General features: G+C 41.8%; 1 protein-coding gene across 3 annotated transcripts in view; it reads left to right on the top strand.

Annotated features, from left to right (window-relative positions):
* CMSS1 (cms1 ribosomal small subunit homolog) overlaps positions 1–24,069 on the top strand; it is a 389,262-nt gene that overhangs the window by 301,083 nt on the left and 64,110 nt on the right. Inside the window, exon 2 of one of the 3 annotated variants that reach the window (XM_025282546.3) lies at positions 13,154–13,312. The exons of the other annotated variants lie outside the window; for them this stretch is intronic. Within the exon in view, the coding sequence (XP_025138331.3) occupies positions 13,154–13,312 (159 nt within the window). The remainder of the gene's footprint in view (positions 1–13,153; positions 13,313–24,069) is intronic. 3 annotated transcript variants of the gene reach the window in all.

Genomic DNA, 24,069 nt, shown 5'->3' on the forward strand with positions numbered 1-24,069 from the left:
GTAGATAAAAAGTGTTCTATAATGCTTTGAGTGTGTAGGAGAGATATTTCTGTTTAGGGAATGTTGCTAAGCCCTCTCGTCAAAAATAGCCTTTCGATCTACGTCCAAGCCCCGTCAGGGCAGAGCAGATTGGCAAGGGTGGTTTCAAAGGAAAAAGCAATGTAATGCCTTCTGCGCACAGCAGCACAGGTGCCAGTAGAGGAGGAAAATGTGTGTGATTGCAGCTCAGGATGCTAAGTGCTGTAAAAATGGAGCCAACCAACCAACCAGTGTGCAGAGATCTATGTGTGTTTTAAATACCTTCCCCGACCTTTGTATATTCCTGTGTACTCGGTGATCTCAGGCTCAGAGTCTTCCAAAAGCGACTGATGACTAGAGATCTCACTGTATGAGCAGAGTGAGTGGCCCTTTAAGAAGGACCCACTTAGCCCAGGGAGATGGCAGAAGCTCAGAATGGCAAGAGCAGAGGGAACGGGGAGAGCCAGCCAGAAGGACACACGTGGAACCCCGAGTCCTAGGCAGAGCAGCTCTTTCCTGAAGGCTGCTGTTGCTCCTTCAGGAACTGCTGCACAGACATTGACAGGAAACCAGATCAGGGACAGGACAGCTGTTTTAATGTTTGCAGAATCTACTCTGAGCACAAGTCCCTCTGTAAAACTAAAGAGCTAGAGTCTTTAGGGGTTTTTTCCCCCTCAAATCTTGAATCTGGCCTTTCTTGGAAAGTTGAAGCATCGATTGGGCAAGTAACTACAGTCATCCTGAATATCAAGTGGAAAGGAGGGATGGTCAATGAAGGACCGAAGCTGGGATGGGGAGATGCACGTTGCCTGCAGCGTGGGTTGTACAAGAAGCTCTGGGGTGGTCATATCCAGTGGTTGCTTGGATTTGGGTGGCCTGGCTTTGGGGTAAGCATGTTTGTCCAAATAATAGATTGTTGCACTAAGATGGATCTGTCTCATCTGCCCTAAAGAAAAGAATCTTTGTACCCTGTGTGTTTGAGGCATTATCAGTGATCTTTATGTAAAGATCAATGTCTATTAATAAAAGCCATGAGCAGCTCCCTGCCAAGATTTCCATCATTTGTTTAATCAGCTGCATCAATGCAGCAGTTTTCAGTTAGTAGAGGTGTCCATTTGTACCCCTTATTTGCTTATAGGCACAGAGGCCAAGTCACCAAGTTGGGGCTCCTTGTGATCCTCCACATGGAGCTGGCTTCTCACTTGCCCGAAATGGAGATAACTGCTGTGTGTATCGGGGCAGGCACCAGGGAAGGTAGCCTCTCTGCCTACCCCTCCCACCAGTCCTGCTGAAGTGCAGGGGAGGGGGTGCCACATAGAAGCTTGCTCAGACAGCTCCTGAGCTGTGGGACTAGTCAGCGGCTCCTTCGCTGCATGGCCACCCTGACCTCTGCCCGAAGCAAGAAAGAGAAGACAAAATGACAGAGCTGTGGTCACACAAGCCTGTTAATTATATTGGCTGTCTTTGTTTATTTGGGAACTCTGGACTTCTTCTTTTTTCTTTTTTAACAAGAAATTTGAACCACATTTTGTTTGAGATATTCCAGAAAGATGTAGCAATGTGGTTACCATTTTATAAACTTTTAAACAAAACTGTTAGCGGTTCACAACTTTGTTTAAAGAACAATGGCTTTGGAGCACAGGCCAGTCTTCTCAGGACCCAGAGGAGAGTGACCAAAGCAAAGAAGAATCCAGTTCAGAGCTGGCTGACTGAGACCTGCTCTGGCAAAAGCCAGGAACCCAAATGTTAGCACCAAGGGCCTCTTCCCTTTCTGCTGGAATGGCAGTGAGTTTGGCCCTGTTGGCTTAGCTGATTTACACCAGTGCCCTCCCCTTGTTAACTCTCCTCTAGTGGAAGAGAAGTTCAGGAAAAGTGGGGATGAAAACAATCACTTCTGGTATTTTTCCCTCAGCTCGAGACTGAGCCACCGATTTTAGCGTAGCTAGTTCACTACCCGACCACTGGCATCCTCATTTCTTGCACGTCTGCTGCTTCTGTCATCACTTCTCTCTGAAGCCAAAATCCCCACTATGCTTGCATTCTAATATTTCTATTAAAATAATCTGCCTTTATCTAACTTTTTCCTCAGGAGATAATTTATATTTCTAGGAAATCTCTTTTATGAGTGTTTTTTTTTTCCTGCTGTTGTTGACTGTAGCTATTACTCTTTTTAGCCTTTTCTTGGAGTGCCCTCAAGAACATTTAACATTAAGTATTATTTAAGTCTCTTAAACATTCCTCTAAAAGTATACAAATATTTATACCTATATCAACTTTTCTAGACATTTTACAAAGCTGATTTAGTAGATGTTATATTCTTCTACCAAAGATTAAAATGGAAATAACCCATAACTGGAGCTGACCAACAATGCAGATTTGGGGTTGGCAACATTCAGTTTCCAAGTACATAAGACACATAGGAATTACAGGAATTTAGTTTGATAGAATCCTTTTTTACACGTATTTTTGAAAACTCAGTTTACCCTCCAGAAAGACATTTCTTTTGGATCAGTTGCAGTCCCTATTTGACAACTTCACAGCTTACAAGTTAAGACTCTAATTAAAATATTAAATTCTGGGGCAAAGAGAATTCCAAGAAGAGTCCATAATCATTGAAAAGGGTAGTTAAGGCGCTGTACAATTAACCATTTTTAACCTTAAATATAGTGTTTCTCATGTATCCTTCAGGCAGTACTGACAAGGTATTTCCTGGAGATTAATGGCACTCTGAGTTAATGGACTGAGGGAAGGTCATTAATCCTTACACAAAGGTAGCTTGGAAAGTAGGAATGAAAAACAACTGCTGGGTCAAGATGATACAGTTCCAGGAGATGTTTCAGAAGATGTTACCTTTGCAGAAGCCTATACTTAACTACTGTTCTCATTCCCCTTCTCCACAAACAAAATCTTTTTTATCAGTTGGCTTCCTCTTCACACTTTTTCTCAAATGAAACTCATCTTGGAAGTCCTTTGTTTTCACATAGCTTCTCACCATCAGACTCATTTATTGGTGTGAACAGAGTTGTGCTTGGCAGTCTGGAAATCCAAGCAATCAGAATATATTTCCTACAGTTTCAGTTAAATAACATATTTGTGCATTCAAGGCATAAGATATGCAGGAAATAGGAAGTTACTATCAGTGATTCAGTTCAGTTCAGTTCAGTCGCTCAGTCGTGTCCAACTGTGCGACCCCATGGACTTCAGCACACCAGGCTTCCCTGTCCATCACCAACTCCTGGAGCCTACTTGAACTCATTGTGTCGGTGATGCCATCCAACCATCTCATCTTCTGTCGTTCCCTTCTCCTCATGTCTTCAGTCTTTCCTAGCATTAGGGTCTTTTCCAGTGAGTCAGTTCTTCACATCAGGTGGTCAAAGTATTGGAGTTTCAGCTTCAGCATCAGTCCTTCCAATGAATATTCAGGACTGATTTCCTTTAGGATGGACTGGTTGGATCTTCTTGCACTCCAAGGGACTCTCAAGAGTCTTCTCCAACACCACAGTTCAAAAGCATCAATTCTTCGGTACTCAGCTTTCTTTATAGTCCAACTCTCACATCCATACATGACTACTGGAAAAACCATAGCTTTGACTAGATGGACCTGTGTTGGTAAAGTAATGTCTCTGCTTTTTAATATGCTATCTAAGTTGATCATAGCCTTTCTTCCAAGGAACAAGCGTCTTTTAATTTCATGGCTGCAGTCACTGTCAGTGGTAGGCTGGGGTTAATGGAACAATCACACCTAGACAACACCTCAGTAAATCTGAAGAAGTTGATTCATCATAAGGACACAGAAACAAGTGGGTCTGGCCAGGATGCTGTGATAGACAGAGTACATGCTTCCAGACTGCAGAATACCACCAGAGCTGTACCCTTGCAGATAATGCCAGACTTGGTGGAATCTCATTTCTCCTCCAGACCAGTGTAGACTAAATCCATTCTGCATGCCTGCTAATCTAGATCTGTTCTAACAATGCTCCCATCCGGACAGATTCATTAATTTCAAGATTAAGCAGGGTTTAGTGTGACTTCTAGGACTGTGGTGGAGATAGTGAGAAAGAATGGCAGGAAATCTAGAGCTACCTGGTGAAGGATTGTTCCAGGAAGCCCTACTTTGGTGTTTTAAAAAGAGTTAAAAGCTAGAGAATGATCACTGAGTTGTGGGTTTTTTTTTTTTTTTTTAAAAAAGGTCTGCCTTCATGCACAGGCATCATATTCTATAACTGTGTGTCCTTGTGAGAGGGGCTTCCCCAGTGACTCAGTGGTAAAGAATCCACATGCAGTACAGGAGATGCAGGAGATGAAGGTTCAATTCCTGAGTCGGGACGATCCCCCTGGAGGAGGGCATGGCAACCCACTCCAGTATTCTTGCCTGGAGAATCCCATGGACAGAGGAGCTTGGCAGGCTACAGTTCATAGGGTAACAAACAGTTGGACACGACTGAAGTGGCTTAGCACGCATGCACGTCCTTGTGAGAGTTCTCGATTCAGAAGCTTGTACCCTTGCTTGTGCTGGAGTGTGTTGCTCACCTTCCTGCTAGGAATGCTCACTTCCTTTGGAATCCTTTAGATAAGTTCAGCACCATCTGATTCACTCAAGTGGTGTCTGGCTGTTCTATAATCCCGGGCTGATACTGTGATCCCCATAGTATGTTTTCACATGTTTGGAAATTTTTAAATGCCAGAGGTTATTTTACTGTTTAAAAAAAAAAAAAACTGCTGAAATTTAATAAGATAGCACAAGTATGCTGAAGGAAACGCTAAGGAAAATGTTTTTTGGTCACAAGGGCAATGGATTGAAATGCAAAAACCTCAGTAAGATGGTGGCTGGCGTTTGGCCACTGACTGTATCTGGTCTAACCCTGAGAGCATTAAGTTCTTATGGATTTTGTTACAGAGTCAAGAGAAGTAAATCTGTAGCTCCCAGTTCAGACTGAACTACTGTTTTAGTGCCACAAGTACAGGTGAAAATCTTTATATTCTTCCATCCTGTTTGAAAAAAAAAAAAAAACACTCCTTGTTTATACACAGATTAGTTCCACTAGACCTAGCTGAACTTTTGGAGTTCTTTTTTTCAACTGAAATTTCCTTGTACAAATGAACTATCCAGATGTGGATGGGAACATAATAATAGAATTATGTGCTTAAATAACTGAGATTATTTAGGTCATGATTGCAGTTTTATGATGCCATCTGGGGAAATTACTAAGTACATGTGAATTTGAGGTAAACTAAAGTTTTTCTCCCTTCAGTAGGCATTATGGCCTCTTTTGGCACTTTTTTGGTATTGGAATGTGCTGCTTACTTTGCTTACTTTAAGAGTGATGGATCTGCAACTCTGCCACGATTTGAACTGGAGTTTTCCTTCCACACAAATGACAGGTATTTAATGTGTCAGGACAGTCTGTCTGAAACCTGACCTAACCACTTAACAGTAAAATAGCAAAACTTGCTGTTCTGTGTGTACAAATGCTGTCTTTCCAAATTAGGAAAGAAGATATAAAACCCTGTAGAAGTGCCTTTGTTTTAACAGGAGAAATTTAATGCTCTACCATTAACATTCTCCCAAGGTAATGTTACATAAATAATTGCTGCTACACCGGAAGAGTCATTTCCCATTCTGGAATAATTTGCACACATTTAGGAATTTGATTGTCTCCTCAAAATCTTCTGGGCTATGGGCCCATAAATTATCACATTTTGATGGAACTTCCATTACACGATCTAACTTTTATGGAAGGAGAGAACAAGAAAATTGCAAAAAAGTAGTGACTTGCTTATGGTTAGAGAAGCTCAAGGAAGGGAAAAGAATATTCCTGCTTATTTAACATAGTTCAAGGAAATTTGTGGTTTACTTTCAATAACCAACTTTCTGAAAATTTTTTTATGCCCAAACCACAAAATTTGGCATTTTAAATTCATACCTGTCTGTGGGCATGTAGTATCTAAAGCAGTGGTTCTTAGAGTCCCTAAGAAAACACATTATTCAAATGCCAGTTCCCTTGGTTTCTAGATAACATTTCTAGCCCAAGACTTCTTAATTTGTTTCAAGGGGCCCAAATTTTGTGTCTTTGTGTATCCAGGATCTTGTAATGTTTACCAGCTTTTCAGGAAGACCTGACATGCTGCATTTTCAAGACTGAATTTTGTTAGACCCAAACTATAACACTGGGAATATTCTATATTATTAATAATGATAGTAATACTGCTGCTGCTGCTAGGTCGCTTCAGTCGTGTCCGACTCTGTGCGACCCCATAGACAGCAGCCCACCAGGCTTCTCTGTCCCTGGGATTCTCCAGGCAAGAATACTGGAGTGGGTTGCCATTTCCTTCTCCAATGCATGCATGCATGCTAAATTGCTTCAGTCATGTCCGACTCTATGCGACCCTATGGACAGCAGCCCACCAGGCTCCTCTGTCCACAGGATTCTGTAGGCAAGAGTACTGGAGTTCATTGCCATAAATATCTCCTGATTATCAAGCACTTATTATTTGTCACTAACTGTAGTTAACACTTTATATTTCTCATTTATTGTTCCCCAAAAGACAAATACAGTTATTATCTTCATTTTATGAGGAAACTTAAAGCTTTGAGAGGTTAAGTAACTTTTTGGAGATTAAAACCCATGATGTCATCTGGAAAAAATCCATGCTCTTAAGCATTAGGCATTATGCTAATGAGTATATCCATTTGCTGGTTTAGTAATAACTGGCTTTTGTTTGATATTGATATATTCAGTTCAGATAGCCCTTACTCTTTTCCTACTCTGGTCTAGAAGTTTGGTGGACTTGTACACTTTATGCACTGTTTCCCCTTGAATTTGTGTAAATAGTCTATGTTGCCCCTGTAAAGTTTTAAACAAAAAATGTAACTGTGAAATACCTGTGTAATCTTGGAGTCTTGGTTGTTTTTGGTGGGAAGCTGAGCCAGTTCACTGGGAAACTTGAACTTCCCAAGCTTCAAGATGGCACTTCGTTATTATGCCTTCAGATCTCTTTTTGTGTTAGGAAGGGTGAGATGCCATAAACAGGTGAATCTTATGACCAAACCTCTCCCCACATCTTCCTAAATAAGGAGTCTGCCATGTATACCATGCACCAGACAGAATTAGGACACCTGGTTTCTGTTCCCCGATCCTCTACAGCAATAAGGCACTATAATTTGATCATTTCAGTTGTGTGTTCTCCATTTAGGGTGACCCACTGCCCCAGTTTTCCTGCGACAATCCTGATTTTAGCAGTGCCAGTCCTGAAGCGTAGAAAATTCCTCAGTCCCAAATACAACTTGACCAATGATTGTCCTACCTCCTTTATTTTTCCAGAGCTGTATCCAAGCCCCAGATTCCAGCACTTCTGCTTTGTTGAATCTCCTGAAGAGTACAAATAAATCTTTTAAACTAAGAAATTGGGCAACTCTGGCTCAGATTCATAAGTGTGTAGTGAACCATTAGAGATACAGAACTTGAACAGATCAAGAAAGACCTATATAAATTTTGGAGGAATTTACAGATACTTAGCTTAAAAGATTTGTAAAAGAAATAATTTTTTGTTTTATATTGCCTTCACTTTTGTTTCAGCTCTATCTCTTCAGGGAGTAGGCTGAGTCTTAGAGGAAACCTTTCTCTGATTGTCAAAGTTCAAGTGGTAAATCATTGTTTGACATTGTCAGACCATCATAAATGTCCCTAACATACAAAGATGTCCTTGTCAGCAGTATTCCAAGCATAATAAGTAGAATGTAGGGTTAGATTGCAGAGAAGGCAATGGCACCCCACTCCAGTACTCTTGTCTGGAAAATCCCATGGGTGGAGGAGCCTGGTAGGCTGCAGTCCATGGGGTCGCGAAGAGTCGGACACGACTGAGCGACTTCACTTTCACTTTTCACTTTCATGCATTGGAGAAGGAAATGGCAACCCACTCCAGTGTTCTTGCCTGGAGAATCCCAGGAACGGGGGAGCCTGGTGGGCTGCCGTCTATGGGGTCGCACAGAGTCGGACACGACTGAAGTGACTTAGCAGCAGTAGCAGCAGGGTTAGATTGAGACTTCTCAAGTGGTTCAGTGGTAAAGAATCCACCTGCCAATGCAGGAGACGCAAGAGATGCAGATTCTGTCCCTGGGTCAGGAAGATCCCCTGGAATAGGAATTGGCAACCCACTCCAGTATTCTTGCCGGGAAAATTCCATGGATAGAGGAACCTGGCAGACTACAGTTTATGGGGTTGCAAGATCCGACTCTTTGTGACCCCATAGACTGCAGCACACCAGGCCTCCCTGTCCATCACCAACTCCCAGAGTTTACTCAAACTCACATCCATTGAGACAGTGATGCCATCCAACCATCTCATCCTCTGTTGTCCCCTTCTTCTCCCACCTTCAATCTTTCCCAGCATCAGGGTCTTTTCAAATGAGTCAGGTCTTCGCATCAGGTGGCCAAAGTATTGGGAGTTTCAGCTTCAGCATCAGTCCTTCCAATGAATATTCAGGACTGATTTCCTTTAGGATGGACAGGTTGGATCTCCTTGCTGTCCAAGGGACTCTCAATAGTCTTCTCCAACTCTACAGTTCAAAAGCATCAATTCTTCGGCTCTCAGCTTTCTTTATAGTCCAACTCTTACGTCCGTACATGACTACTTTAGCCAAATGACTTTATTTATTCTTTCATACTTTTGGCCAAGTTTGCCAAACAAGAATTATAATCGAAAATGCTAGTGATTTTTTTTTAAGTTCAAGTTCTAAATACTTTTAATTTTATTTAAGAAACAAGTCTTGATCTCAATTACATGATTTTTCTCCCCTAATATGAAGTTATTTTTGCATTGATTGGGGAGAAATACAATAATAAGTTTTTAAACTCTGAACTACTAGCTGCACCTGCTTGGGATCTAAAACTGAAATGGAAAACACAAGGCTTAACCCCACATGCTCCCTGATCAAATGCAAAGGTTCTTAAAATAGCTCTGGGTGAAGATGTTTGGAGCAGCTGAAAACCAAGGAGCTGGTGTCCCTAGTCACAACCTGGCAGTTAATACCGTGGCTCGGAGGCAGCTGCCTCTGTCTCTTTCTGTCTCAAGGCCTGGAGCAGCAGCTCCTAGAGGAAGCACAGAAGCAGCCTCTGCTTTACCCACATTCCTGTCCTCCCTAAACTCTACTTTTCTGGTCAGAGGATTGTCCCTGGATCTGTCAAGGGGATCTGAGACATTCTGTCCAAGCCACTAGAGCAAAGTATTGGGTTGGCCAAGAAATTTGTTCGGGTTTTTCCATAAGATGTTATGAGAAAACCCAAATAAACTTTCTGGCCAACCCAATGGCTAAACACCTCCAAACAATTATAATAAACCTTAAATAGGTACACAATAAATTCCAGGGAAAAAATGTAAGGAAGAAATAAAGTGCATTTGATTGATCATAGCTAGTAGTAACAGAGAATATTAGCTATGAGTGGTACCCTACACCCTGTTATCTTCAGTATCCCAGTTGCCAGCAGATCAGTTTACTCTCTTGAAATCCACCAGGGAGAACTTCACTCAGGACTGCTCTGTTCAGCTCTGCCTATCTTGATAGAGCTCTCAGTTAACTCATATGTCTCAGTTGATATAGCTGTCAGCTTACCATTTTCCCCCGTAATTTTGTCCTGTGATATTTTCACTTACCATTGATAAACTACTTCTCTCAAGGGCCCACTTATGCATCCACCAGTAGCAGAATCTGGGCTGGGTGGACAACTGGTCTAATCTGATCTGACGGCTTTTTATGTTGCCAGACTTTTGGCACTAACCAGCTGTTTAAAATTGTATTGGCATTCACATGTAGATGAGTATACTATTATACTATCCTGTTCCCATCATAAAAAGAAGAAAAAAGCAGTAGCTTATATCTTGTTTAGAAACTACACTATTTTGAGAGCCAGAGGAAAGAACTGTCGGGTGAGTGTAAAAGGGAGGTAGAGGCAGGGAGACAATGGGGTGTGGGAGGGCCTGAAACTCTCCCACTGGCAGCTCCAGTTGGCCACCACCGCCTTCAACCAGTGCTCGGAACTGTGAGTATTCATGCTGAAAACTCAGAATTTTTCTAGACTTCGTTTGAGAAATTATTTAAGGAGACTGCATTAGAGAAAACATTAGCTGGGCTGGTTCCTTAAAAGTCTAAAACCTAGTTATTCCATCGGCTGAACAGGGAATAATACTTGCATTTCCTATCATGCAGGGTCACCTTAGGATCAAGTGAGTGACTGATACTCGAATTCTGTAAACAATGTAGACACCTCCCAGGTATAAAATGACCCCGTGGTTACAAATACCGCCATTATACGAAGTTTCTTCAACCTCAGCGAGCAGCACAGCACTGCCACTCTTTCTGTTGTAGCCTCCGGTGATTGACTGTCTTTGTCAGACAAATTAGACAGAAACGTCTTGAACTCTCATCAGATATGAGCCCCAGATAGCCAGGAGGCTATCTAATACAAATTTTGCTCTAATGTCCTCCTTAGAGACATCTTGTCTGACCCAGACTATCAATATGTGAGCCTTAGTCTGACATCTATAATTTATAACAGAAATGTTAACATCCCTCAAAGAAGCCTCAGGTAGTTTCAGTAAAATGTATATTCCAATCTGATTATTTGGTCCCTGGAATTCTTTCCCTATCTTGCAGACACTAAATAAACCTTTATAAGTAGGAACATTTTTTTCTAGTCTTTTTCTTTTAATTAGAAACAAAGGAGAAAACACCATGGTAGGCAACATGAACAGTATTAAGGTTCAAATCACTACTAATAGGCCCCACTGTGAAGATCTCTATACTCAGAGAATATGGAAACCACTTTTGCTCCATTCACTGCTGTATCTCTGGTAACCCAACATGTAGTAGGCACTCTAAACATTTGTTGAATGAATGAACAAATGAACAAACTAATTAAGCCCCTTTGCCATAAAAGTGGTCTACCTAATTATAATGAAACAAACAAAACAAAAAAATTATGTTGTCCTCTGTATGAATGGCTATTAAATGCTGGTGGCCACTTAGTTCTGTCCAAAGGCAAATAAAAGCAACATTTTTTCTTTAAATGTTTTTTAATGTAACATATTGAAGAGGCGAGGCATGTATTTCAGTAGTAATGAAAACTTTCTTTTACGTTAAGACAAGAATAACATGGACTTTCTTCTGAAGAATACAGGGCCCTTTACTTTTGTTTTTCCCCATCCCTGGAGCTCATCCCCATTGCTCCTGAACTCTTGGCACATTACAACATCTATCCCATACAATAGGTAAATGGATCATCATTTTGAAGCCACAATAAAGTATCTGTATCTCCAGTGACAATGTCAGTACCTCAGACCAATTCTTGGCTAACAAATTTTTTCATTGAACAACAGTTTAAATGAAAAAAGAAAACTACATACAAACTTTAACAGAATCTAAACTCTTTAAGAAAAATTTTTTTACACTTTTTTGTTTATAATCAATACTTTCTTCAGCTTAGAATTTTTACAGAATATTTTTGCATTGGTAATCTTAAGAACCCAAACTCAACATTGCTCTGGGAAGTTACCTGAAAAACTCTTGTAAGCATAGACTTGTCTTGATTGCCCAACGTATTTGTTTTAAAGAAATAGAAATAGCCCATGAATATTATTGCTGCCTTTAGAAATTCTCAATAGCAAAGAGCTCTTTAAGTATTTATGCTGGATTTTTAATTAAGTATAATATGAGTTTCATAATAGTGTCAACTGATGACTGTAGAGATGTATTTACTTGGAATATTTGTTTTGGGAGGATAGAAGATTGATGTATTAGAAAGTATCATCACAGGAAAAGTATTTTTAGTTGAAGCAAGAAGAGCACTGCCACAGTTTGGAAAAGTTTTCACCAGTAGTACGCTACCCCTTGCCCTCCTTAACTACAAGCCTAATGCGCACATAGAACATGGTGAATGTAGCTGAGCAGCGTATGCACTGCATGTCTTGCCGTCCTTCGTAAGACTTGCATAGATACTGAAGAACGATGTGATCATCAGGTGTAATGAAAAAGAGTGATTGAATATGTCACAAAAATTTTAGCTGAACACGTATCTCTCGAACTGTATCTGTATTCAGAACTATGCATTCACCCTAAGCACTGACTAATACTCCCACTGAGCAAGGACAGTGAGCAGAACTTTCTCTGGTATCATTTGGCAGCAATCAGGCTTCATTTCCCATTGACACTGAGGTTTGTCGTGCCATAAATATCCAGTCATGCTTTGGGGTGATAGGTATCTTCCAAGACCTTCCAAAAAACCCCACCTCAAGAATCTGCTTCTCTTCTCTGGCCCCCATTCATCAAATCTTGCCCATTCATCAAATCTTTAGCACCAAAGAAATATGAACAAAAGGAAACGAAAAGGAATACCTCTAAGTTGCCATTTTAAGATATTAATTTCTTCTGTATTTCCATAAAAAGAAAATGCCTCCTAACCAGTCTAGCCTATCCAATACACTTCTCCATTGATAACCACATTTGGGATGCTTTTCAAATTATGCCTTGATCATTTACATCAGTTTGCAAAATCAAGCTATTACCAAGCAAAGTCATCGGCCCAAACCATTTTAAAATTTTTGACCATCTGTCTTGCTCTAAAGAGGATAGCAATTTAAAATTTTATTTTGGTCTCCTTTCATATCTCCTGTCAGAATAGTTCCTCTATTTTGCAAGCAGCTCTTCATATTAAAAAAAGTCATCACCCTTCATAAGCCCTTAATCATGCCTAAGATTTACTCTATTCCCTTGCATAATGCCCAGAAGCTCCTGCTCCTGGAGAGCAGTGGGGGCCGTTCCTGGATGTTGGATATCACAGACACGTCCCCAAAGCCTCTTCTCAGTGGCACTGGGGACACTTACCTTATCGCGCAGGTGCCTCTGCTTGGTCACACCTGGTGGTCCTCTCTTCTCATCCCCACCAAATCCAACAGTGGAATCCAGGGGCCAACAGCGTTTTCTTCTTTTCTTTTTGGACAGTCTCTCAGTTTTTGTTTTGTGGGCTTCAAAGTCAAGGAGAACTTGCAACCAGGGTCCACTGACAGTTCCGCAGAGGAGAGGCAGTGGGGAGCCCAATACTGACTGGGCCCAAACACTAAATATAACCCTCCTCCCTCTCCAGGCAGTGTCCTTCATACTCAGAAGGCAGGCGACCTGGCTGAATCCCTCACCCCACAGCTTGCCAGCCTCCACAGAAGAAAGGGTCTAACTGGACTGAGGTGCAGAATGAGACGACCCAAGACCCAGGAGCCATCTGCCCAGAGCAGACAAATAGAGGCAGGTATAGGCTCCCTGAGTGTGTCTGGGTGTGTGTGTGTCTGTGTGTGTGTCTATGTGTGTGTGTGTTTGCATGCCTGTGCCCAGCAGCTGCTCTCCAGATTAAAAGACACCACTCTTTGGCAGGCAACTCTGAAACCACCCTCTTGGGTGATTTCAAATTTATGTGCACATCTTGGCCGGGAGAAGAAACCTCCCAGGCACAACCTGGGTCCCCTTCTGTGCCCTGTCACTGCCCCAGATACACTGTGAACCACAACAAACAGCGGTGCCAGCATCTTAAGAACAGATGCCCAGATGGACATTAGACTGCACCTCATTTTGTACCCTGCAACCAAGAACTGATGCAAGCCCTGTTTGAGATTTAAGTAATAAGGGCATGCCCTCTTCTTTGACAATCGTGACCCAAGGCACTGCAGAGACTCGCTATTATTAACGCTGTGTTGAACTTTAACTTGAATGCCTGCCTGTTCCATTCAGTGTCATATGAGACATGAGGGCAAAATGCTGAGGAAACTTAAGAGCAACATTCAAATATATGATGATATTTATTATGATTAATCAAGGTTTTTGTTTTGTGTTATGCAATGTTAAGAAAAATCTCATACTTTGTTAAAATTTGTTAGTTTTCTCTAAGTGCTATCACTTAATCTGATTGGTGGGGAGGGACAGGAGGAAGGAGCTTGTTCATTTCTTTAGCAAGTATATACTTCCTCACCAGTTAGGTATCAGGTCCTCTGCCAGGCAGACTCACCACTAGCCAGGTGCTCCATTCTGTGTATTATTTTACATAACCATCACAGCATCCCTTTAAGTTAGTCCTGTGCGTGCATGCTAAGTTGCTTCAGTCATGTCCCTATGGACTGTAGCCCGCCAGACTCTTCTGTCCAGACAAGATTACTGGAGTGGGTTGCCATGCCCTCCTCCAGGGGATCATCCAGACACAGAGATCAAACCTGCGTCTCTTATGTCTCCTGCATTGGCAGGCAGGTTCTTTATCACTATCAGCGCTGTCTGAGAAGACCAAGCTGGTCTTGAATTGGTGATCAAATAAGAAAACCAAAGCTCACAATGATTAACTTCCCTACAGTCTCCTGGATGATAAACGTCAGACTCGGAATTCAAACTTCAATCTGAGTCGCACTGAAACCCATGCTGTTTATTTTTAGCTATTATCACTGAAATAATTTCAAACTTACAGAAAAGATACATGAATAGTAAAGAATTCTTGTATACTCTTCACTCAGGTTCTCCAAATTTTAGCATTTTGCCACATTTGCTGTCTCTCTCCTTTTTTCCTCTAATCTCCCTCTACCCTCCTATCTCCTTGTGTTTATATATGTGTGTGTATGTTTTTCTGAATCAACTTGTGTGCTTCAGTGTTATTATCCTAAAAACAAGTACACTTTTCTACATAACTATTATATAACTATCAAATTCAGTATATTAATATTGATACCATATTATTTTCTAATCCATAGTCCCCATTCAACTTTTTACCAACTGTCTCAATAGTATTATTTGCAGAGGGAAATTTTATTTTTTCATTTGTTCCAGGATTATGTGTAGCATTTAGTGGTCATGGCTCTCCCTCAATCTGAACAGTGTTTCAGTCTTTCTTTGTCTTTGGTGATGATGTTTTTAAAGAGTTGTCTGAGGAGACTAATAGCTAAGGAAAGAAGAGAAGCTATAGACAAAGGAGAAAGGGAAAGATATACCCAACTGAAGGCAGACTTTCAGAGAACCCCAAGGAGAGATAACAAGCCCTTCTTAAATGAACAATGCAAAGAAATTTAGTTCCGTTCAGTTCAGTTCATATTAGTTGCTCAGTCATATCCAACTCTTTCAGACCCCATGGACTGCAGCACACCAGGCCTTTCTATCCATCACTAACTCCTGGAGCCTACTCGAATTCATGTCCATTGAGCCAGTGATGCCATCCAACCATCTCATCCTCTGTTGTCCCCTTCTCCTCCTGCCTTCAATCTTTCCCAGCATCAGGGTCTTTTCCAATGAGTCAGTTCTTCGCATCAGGTGGCCAAAGTATTGGAGTTTCAGCTCAACATCAATCCTTCCAATGAATATTCAGGACTGATTGCCTTTAGGATGGACTGGTTGGATCTCCCTGGAGTCCAAGGCACTCTCAATAGTCTTCTCCAACACCACGGTTCAAAAGCATCAATTTTTCAGGGCTCAGTTTTCTTTATAGTCCAACTCTCACATCCATACATGATTACTGGAAAAACCATAGCTTTGACTAGACAGACCTTTGTTGGCAAAGTAATGTCTCTGCTTTTTAATATGCTGTCTAGGTTGGTCATAGCTTTTCTTCCGAGGAGCAAGCGTCTTTTAATTTCATGGCTACAGTCACCATCTGCAGTGATTTTTGGAGCCCCCAAAAATAAAGTCTGACACTGTTTCCACTGTCTCCCCATTTGCCATAAAGTGATGGAATTGGATGCCATGGTCTTAGTTTTCTGAATGTTGAGTGTTAAGCCAACTTTTTCACTCTCCTCTTTCACTTTCATCAAGAAGCTCTTTAGTTCTTCTTCACTTTCTGCCATAAAGGTGGTATCATCTGCATATCTGAAGTTATTAGTATTTCTCCCAGCAATCTTGATTCTAGCTTGTGCTTCATCCAGTCCAGGATTTCTCATGATACTCCATATATAAGTTAAATAAGCAGGGTGACAATATACAATCTTAACATACTCCTTTCCCTATTTGGAACCAGTCTGATGTTCCATGTCCAGTTCTAACTGTTGCTTCTTGACCTGCATACAGATTTCTCAGGAGGAATGTCAGGTGGTCTGGTATTCCCATCTCTTTCAGAATTTTCCACAGTTTATTGTGATCCACACAGTCCAAGTCTTTGGCATAGTCAATAAAGCAGAAGTAGATTTTTTTCTGGAACTCTCTTGCTTTTTCGATGATCCAACAGATGTTGTCAATTTGATTTCTGGTTCCTCTGCCTTTTCTAAATCCAGCTTGAACATCTGAAAGTTCACAGTTGATGTATCATTGAAGGATGGCATGGAGAATTTTGAGCATTACTTTTCTAGTGTGGCCACCTGATGCAAAGAGCTGACTCATTGGAAAAGACCCTGATGCTGGGAAAGATTGAGGGCAGGAGGAGAAGGGGACGACAGAGGATGAGATGTTTGGATGGCATCACCGACTTAATGGACATGGGTTTGGGTGGACTCGGGGAGTTGGTGATGGACAGGGAGGCCTGGCGTGCTGAGGCTCATGGGGTCGTAAATAGTTGGACATGACTGAGCGACTGAACTGAACTGAACCGAGGCACCAGAGATCAAATTGCCAACATCTGCTAGATCATTGAAAAAGCAAGAGAGTTCCAGAAAAACATCTATTTCTGCTTTATTGACTATGCCAAAGCCTTTGACTGTGTGGATCACAATAAACTGTGGAAAATTCTGAAAGAGATGGGAATACCAGACCACCTGACCTGCCTCTTGAGAAATCTGTATGCAGGTCAGGAAGCAACAGTTAGAACTGGACATGGAACAACAGACTGGTTCCAAATAGGAAAAGGAGTACGTCAAGGCTGTATATTGTCACCCTGCTTATTTAACTTCTATGCAGAGTACATCATGAGAAACACTGGGCTGGAAGAAGCACAAGCTGGAATCAAGATTGCTGGGACAAATATCAATAACCTCAGATATGCAGATGATACCACCCTTATGGCAGAAAGTGAAGAGGAACTCAAAAGCCTCTTGATGAAAGTGAAAGAGGAGAGTGAAAAAGTTGGCTTAAAGCTCAACATTCAGAAAATGAAGATCATGGCATCCGGTCCCATCACTTCATGGCAAATAGATGGGGAAACAGTGTCAGACTTTATTTTTGGGGGCTCCGAAATCACTGCAGATGGTGACTGCGGCCATTAAATTAAAAGATGCTTACTCCTTGAAAGGAAAATTATGACCGACCTAGACAGCATATTAAAAAGCAGAGACATTACTTTGCCAACAAAGGTCTGTCTAGTCAAGGCTATGGTTTTTCCAGTGGTCATGTATGGATGTGAGGGTTGGACTATGAAGAAAGCTGAGCGCCAAAGAATTGATGCTTTTGAACTGTGGTGTTGGAGAAGACCCTTGAGAGTCCCTTGGACTCAAAGAGATCCAACCAGCCCATCCTAAAGGAGATCAGTCCTGAGTGTTCCTTGGAAGGACTGATGTTGAAACTGAAACTCCAATACTTTGGCCACCTGATGTGAAGAACCAACTCATTGGAAAAGACCCTGATGCTGGGAAAGATTGAAGGCAGGAGGGGAAGAGGATGAGATGGCTGGATGGCATCACCAACTTGATGGACATGAGTTTGAGTGAACTCCGGGAGTTGGTGACGGTCAGAGAGGCCTGGCGTGCTGTGGTCCATGGAGTCGCAAAGAGTCAGACACGACTGAGCAACTGAACTGAACTTGCTAGAGTGTGAGATGAGTGCAATTGTGTGGTAGTTTGAGCATTCTTTGGCATTGCCTTTCTTTGGGATTGGAATGAAAACTGACCTTTTCCAGTCCTGTGGCCATTCTGAGTTTTCCAAATTTGCTGGCATATTGAGTGCCTCACTTTCACAGCATAATCTTTTAGGATTTGAAATAGCTCAACTGGAATTCCATCACCTTCAGTAGCTTTGTTCTTAGGGATGTTTCCTAAGGCCCACTTGACTTCGCATTCCAGGGTGTCTGGCTCTAAGTAAGTGATCACACCATCATGATCAATGCAAGAATATGCAAATTGCAAAATGCAAAGAAATAGAAGAAAACAATAGAATTGGAAAGATTAGAGCTCTCTTGAAGAAAATTGGAGCTATCAAAGGAACATTTCATGCAGGATGGGTGTGATAAGACAGAAACAGTAAGAACCTAATAGAAGCAGAAAAGGTTAAGAAGAAGTGGCAAGAGTACACAGAACTATACAAAAACAAAGGTCTTAATGACCCGGAATATGACCTTTTTTTATTATACTTATTAGTAGCATTTTGTGGCAATGCTATGTTAAACATTTTGTGTTACTTAACTTAATTCACAGCAACCCTGTGGGAGAAATAGTGTTTTTTATCCACATTACAGATGAAGGAACTCACATTTGGAAATATTATTAATAAGTAACCTTTCTAATATACTAAGGTAATTAGTGAGAGATCTGAAATTTGAATTTAGATTAATCTGACTCCAGAGCCCCAGTTCTAAATGCCTGGGCTATATGAGAACCAATAAAGTGTAAATTATCCACTAAGATGTATTGCAGGAGGAGTCATGATTTACCAAAACTTGACTACAAACCCTCCTATATTAACTGCTAGCTACATGTGGCTAATTAGTACAAGAAACTTGGCTAATCCAAATTGACATGTGCTGTAGTTGTGAAATACACACTGAATTTCAGGTACTTCTTGCAAAAAAGAATAGAAAATATGTCATTAATTATTTTTATATTGACTATGTTGAAATTTAATACTTTGGATATATTGAGTTAAATAAAATACATTAAAATTATTTTTATCTTCACTATAGCCAAAAAAGTAGAAACAACTCAAATGTCTAACAACAGATGAGTAGATAAACAAAATGCAGTGTATGCCTATAGTAGCATATTATTCAGTCTTTAAAAAAGAATGGAAATCTGATGTATGCTAAAATATTGATGAAACTTGATGACAAATCTAAGTGAAACAAGCCAGACAAAGGAACAAATACTGTCTGATTCTGCTTATATAAGGTACCTGCCTGCCTGCCTGTTAAGTCGCTTCAGTCATGTCCGGCTCTGTGCGACCCCATAGACGGCAGCCCACCAGGCTCCGCCATCCCTGGGGTTCTCCAGGCAAGAACACTGGAGTGGGTTGCCATTGCCTTCTCCAGTGCATGAAAGTGAAAAGTGAAAGTGAAGTTGCTCAGTCGTGTCCGACTCCTAGCGACCCCAAGGACTGCAGCCCACCAGGCTCCTCCGGAGATCCATGGGATTTTCCAGGCAAGAGTACTGGAGTGGGGTGCCATCGCCTTCTCCATAAGGTACTTAGAATAGTGAAATTCATAGAGATAGAAAGTAAAGTAAGGTTACCAAGGGCTGGGGGTTAGGGATAGGAAGTTATAATTTCACAGGTATAGAGTTTCTGTTGGGATGATAGGAAAATTCTGGAAATGGATAGTAATGGTGGTTGCACAACAGTGTGAATGTATATACTTAATACCATTGAATTTTACATTCAAAAATGGTCGACAGTAGATTCTTATTTATATTTTACCATAGTTTTTAAAAATTGTTTTTACCATTTTTTTTTTTTTTTTTTTTTTACTTTTTCATGAGACTACTAAAAACGTTAACATTACATAGGTGGCTTATATCTCTGTCAGACAGCACTACTATAGTACTATATTTATGAATACAAAGAAGTAAATTCCGTATCAGTCTTTCCCTTTTCACATGGCATATTGAAGAGATTCTGGTATACTGCCATGGGCCTGAATCAGACTTTTCACTTTTTTGTTCACTCACCTTTGAAAAAGTTAAAGGACAGCATTTCACTTAAAGTTATACTAATAAGATATACTTTTGAGATATAAGCAACTTTATGAGACAAGTAACCATGTGTTGTTTTAATAATTTCTTATTTTCCATTTGCACAGTATCCACTAGGCCTCTTTCCAGAACTAATATAATTGTCTCTGCTTGGTGGCTAAGCCAGTAAAGAAGCTGCCTGCAATGCAGGAGACCTGAGTTCACCCCCTGAGTTGGGAAGATCCCCTGGAGTTGGGAATGGCAGCCCACTCCAGTATTCTTGCCTGGAGAATCCCATGGACTAAGTAAGGAGCCTGACAGGCTACAGTCCATGGGGTCACCAAGAGTCAGACATGACTGAGCGACTAACACTTCGACTTTTCACTTTATGTATACCCTGAAATATAATTGTCATAAATTCCATCATGATTAAAGTTTCTTTGGGTCCATGGAATTAATATTAGTCTGACCATTAAAGTTTGAAAACTGGATCCCAAGACAGTCATTCTCTCCCCTTCCTGTAGCCCTCCTATCACAGTGTCGACCGCCAACGGGTATCTGCAGGGGAGGAGGGAACGGAAAGCTGGGCAGATTCGTAGTTCTGTTGTGGAACAGACAGCTGATGGAATTGTGAGGACGTAACCAGAACAGATTCTCTAAAGGGTCGTATTTCCGTCTACTCACAGGTGACCAAACAACCAAGTAAAGAAGGGAAATAGCAGGGGAAAGTATCCCTTATCTTTTAGTGGTCATTTTTTTTCACTGATCCTGAGCTTCAATTTCCCCCTTTGTGAAGGTTTTGGACTGAAAGATCTTGGTTCTGCTGCTGCTGCTGCTAAGGCGCTTCAGTCGTGTCCGACTCTGTGCGACCCCATAGACGGCAGCCCACCAGGCTCTGCCGTCCCTGGGATTCTCCAGGCAAGAACACTGGAGTGGGTTGCCATTTCCTTCTCCAATGCATGAAAGTGAAAAGTGAAAGTGAAGTCGCTCAGTCGTGTCCGACTCTATGCGACCCCATAGATAGCAGCCTACCAGGCTCCTCTGTCCATGGAATTTTCCAGGCAAGAGTACTGGAGTGGGGCACCATTGTCTTCTCCGGATCTTGGTTCTAGTTAAGCACTAATATTCCACAAGCCTGTCAACTGATGACCTGAAAATGATCCAGGAAAACACTAACGCTATGTATGCCTTTTGCTCAACTCTTACTAATAGTTATCACTGTGGATGTCTGCATTGAGAGATGTGTCAGTATCAGTTCTTAAAAATATAGTGAGATTTAAACTCATTTTAAACTGTTTGTCCTTTTTTGTCTGTTTATTTCTGTGAACTGTGAAAAGAAGTGCAGGGGTCTCAGCAGCACAGCTGGATCACTGGGTGTCCGAGACAGTGTTCCCTGGGCATGCCTCACATCATGCTGACTCACATTCCAGACCCTTCCTTCCCACTGTTCTCTCCCGGCCCACGTGGATTATGCTCCTCCCTGGTACTCCCAAGGCACCCAGAGCTTAACTGCACCTTACCCTCAATCCCAGTTTAATTGCAACTGCCAGCACACTTGTCTCTCCCCCTCTGCATCTGGGAGCTCTTAGAGCAGAGAGCACCTTCTAACGCTGTAGCCCCAACCCTGAGCACAAAGTCAGAGCTCAGAAAATATGTACTGTATGGAGGCAGGATCACTGGCCCTTCTAGTGGATAGAGGAAGAAGCAACCTTCAAGTAAAGCAGCTGTAGAATAGTGTCTCAGTGAGCTGAAAGGTCACGAAAGAAGAACGCTCACATATTAAACCTATCAATCAGTCATTTTTAAATTCCAGGCTTTTAAAATTTTTCCTAATAAACATTTACCAGCAGAGAAATTGACAGATTTAAATCTCACATATTATCCTTTCTTTCATCTTCCCTAAGGGTTGGATTAATGACTTATACGTAAAAATAAAAGGTCTGTATAACATGTATAACTGATTCACTTTGCTCTACACTTGAAACTAACACAGCATTGTATAGCAACTATGCTATGCTATGCTATGCTATGCTATGCTGGGATTTTCCAGGCCAGAGTACTGGAGTGGGGTGCCATTGCCTCCAGTTTTAAAAAAAAAAATTTAAGAGGTGGAAAAAAAGTTCTGGATAATCCACAAAACAGAAAAGTACCTCCAGGTAAACAGGTCTGTTTAGGAAAATCTGGTACAGTGAAGGGCAGCTCTCTCTTTTGAAGGCCACCTGTAGACAGTGTTCTAGAATTATACATATTTTAGGGTTTCACATTTTTCTAAAGTGAGAATGATGCTAACAGGTTAACTTTTTTTAAAAGATGAGGAAAATATACTTTTGACTTCGGAATGTTGTTGTTACCAACAATTTGTACTTTTCCGTTTCCAGGTGCTATTTCTTCATATATTTCAGAAATTCCACAATATCAGGTGACAGCTGTCTTAGCGCTGAGGCATTCCTCAAGTGTCCTACTTCAGTGTCGTTCTGTAATGTTTCTCTCGGCAGAGCTGTATCATCAGTCAGGAGCCTTGTTTATGCATATCGCTGCATTGCTGTCTTCACTTCCACATCCCCATTACTTTTCCAAATGGATACTTGTTCTCCCAAAACTAGAGGAAAAAGGAGAGAATTCCAGCAACATCTCAAACTGAATCAATGTTTTCTCCTTGACTAGAAAGTTCCTTTGTGAACGGGAAAAATACATGAGTTAGAAGAATTTCTCCCCTCTCAGCCCTTCTTCTCTTGACAATGTTGTTTTAGTCTAGTCTTGTTTTCCTTTCTAATGACACATCTTACAAAGACATGTTATATCAGCAAAAAGTTGATTCCTTTTTCAGCTCAAATCTTGGCTTAGTAACTTTTGTCTTTAATAGCCAGTTATACAAGTATAAGCACACCTTTTTTAGCTCACTTCCACAGATATTTACTGAATGCCCTCAATATACCATGCAAAACTCAGACTGTAGTAGGAGAGACACTCACCACAATTGTAATTTTGATGGGCTGTGCATTGTAATATAGGGCTTAACATAATGCTGTCTGAGTCTACTCGAACTGCAGGTCGGGGAAGCTGCACGGGGCGGAGGTGGGGTGGAAATATTTGAACCGAACGCCCTGGGGGAGGAGGAGTGGGTTTCTGCCAGGGGCAGGGTTAAGAAGGAGAGCATTCTCCACAGAGGACACAGTGTGAGCACAGGCAGGCTGGCAGGAGAGCACGCGATGGGCTCAGCAGAGTCGAGCTGCTCCCAAGCCCAGAGAACAGGGGTGTGGTGTCCAGCCTTGTCTTAGGTAAAGTGGAATCTTTATTTGGGTCCAAAATGTTAAGAGCCTTGATGCCAGATGTTATAACCACACAGACAGTGGGGAGCCACCAGAGGCATTTTAGCAGAAAATTACGGTCAGAGAGGTATAGTGGGAAACCTTCAGGATTTGGATCCGGAAGAGCTCTGTGTGGGACTCTGGGATGTTTCTCCTGAAAAGAAGCTCAGTGCTCATTTAATTTTAGCCTCATGTTTTATTCATGAAAATTGTGTAACTCAGGTTTAAATTTCACACCACTGGTTGCCCTCTACTTGACATTAAGCCTTGAAGAAGCCACTACGTCACAGATTCCCCAGAGTCATCCCTGGGTTTAAACAAGGCTGTCCCTGTGACCTGAGGGGGCCACTAATGTCACCTCTGTGCACTTGGCTGATGAAAGATGCTAGGACCTCTGTGGGGTGGAGAATGGGGAATGGGGGAGGCAGCCCCAGCATGGGGACCGGGCAGCATACGTTACAAGTGGAGTTATTTCAGCCCTGCCTGGAGAATCTGGGTAGGCGGCTGCAGTGTGGTGCCAAGTGAGCTGCCTGAGGTGGGACCAGATCCCAAGCAGCAGCTAGGGAATGGGGAGGAGGAGACAGGGAAAGACAGGAACTGTGCAAGAAAGCTGAACCCCATCCAAATAACTAGGTGCTGAGTGACTGTAGTCTGAGCAGAAAAACTGAATACACTGAGAAAACCAAGGAGAAAATTTTATCCTAAGGGCTGGACAAATCAGGAGGTGATTGGAAAAAGTCTGCTCTACATCCAGTGGACGAGGAGCTGGGGCCACTGCAGGCCCTCCAGGGAGTGTGCCCCGGCAGGAAGGCTATTCTAGGCTCCCTTTCTAGTATGGCCAGACCAGTCATGGTTCTTAACGCACCAAAGAACCAAAGAACACACTCCTGATATTATTTTTTAGTCACTGGGCAGAGGTGGGGAGGAAGGCC

This window comes from Bubalus bubalis, chromosome 1 (assembly GCF_019923935.1).
Source record: "Bubalus bubalis isolate 160015118507 breed Murrah chromosome 1, NDDB_SH_1, whole genome shotgun sequence".
Classification (NCBI taxonomy): Eukaryota; Metazoa; Chordata; class Mammalia; order Artiodactyla; family Bovidae; genus Bubalus; species Bubalus bubalis.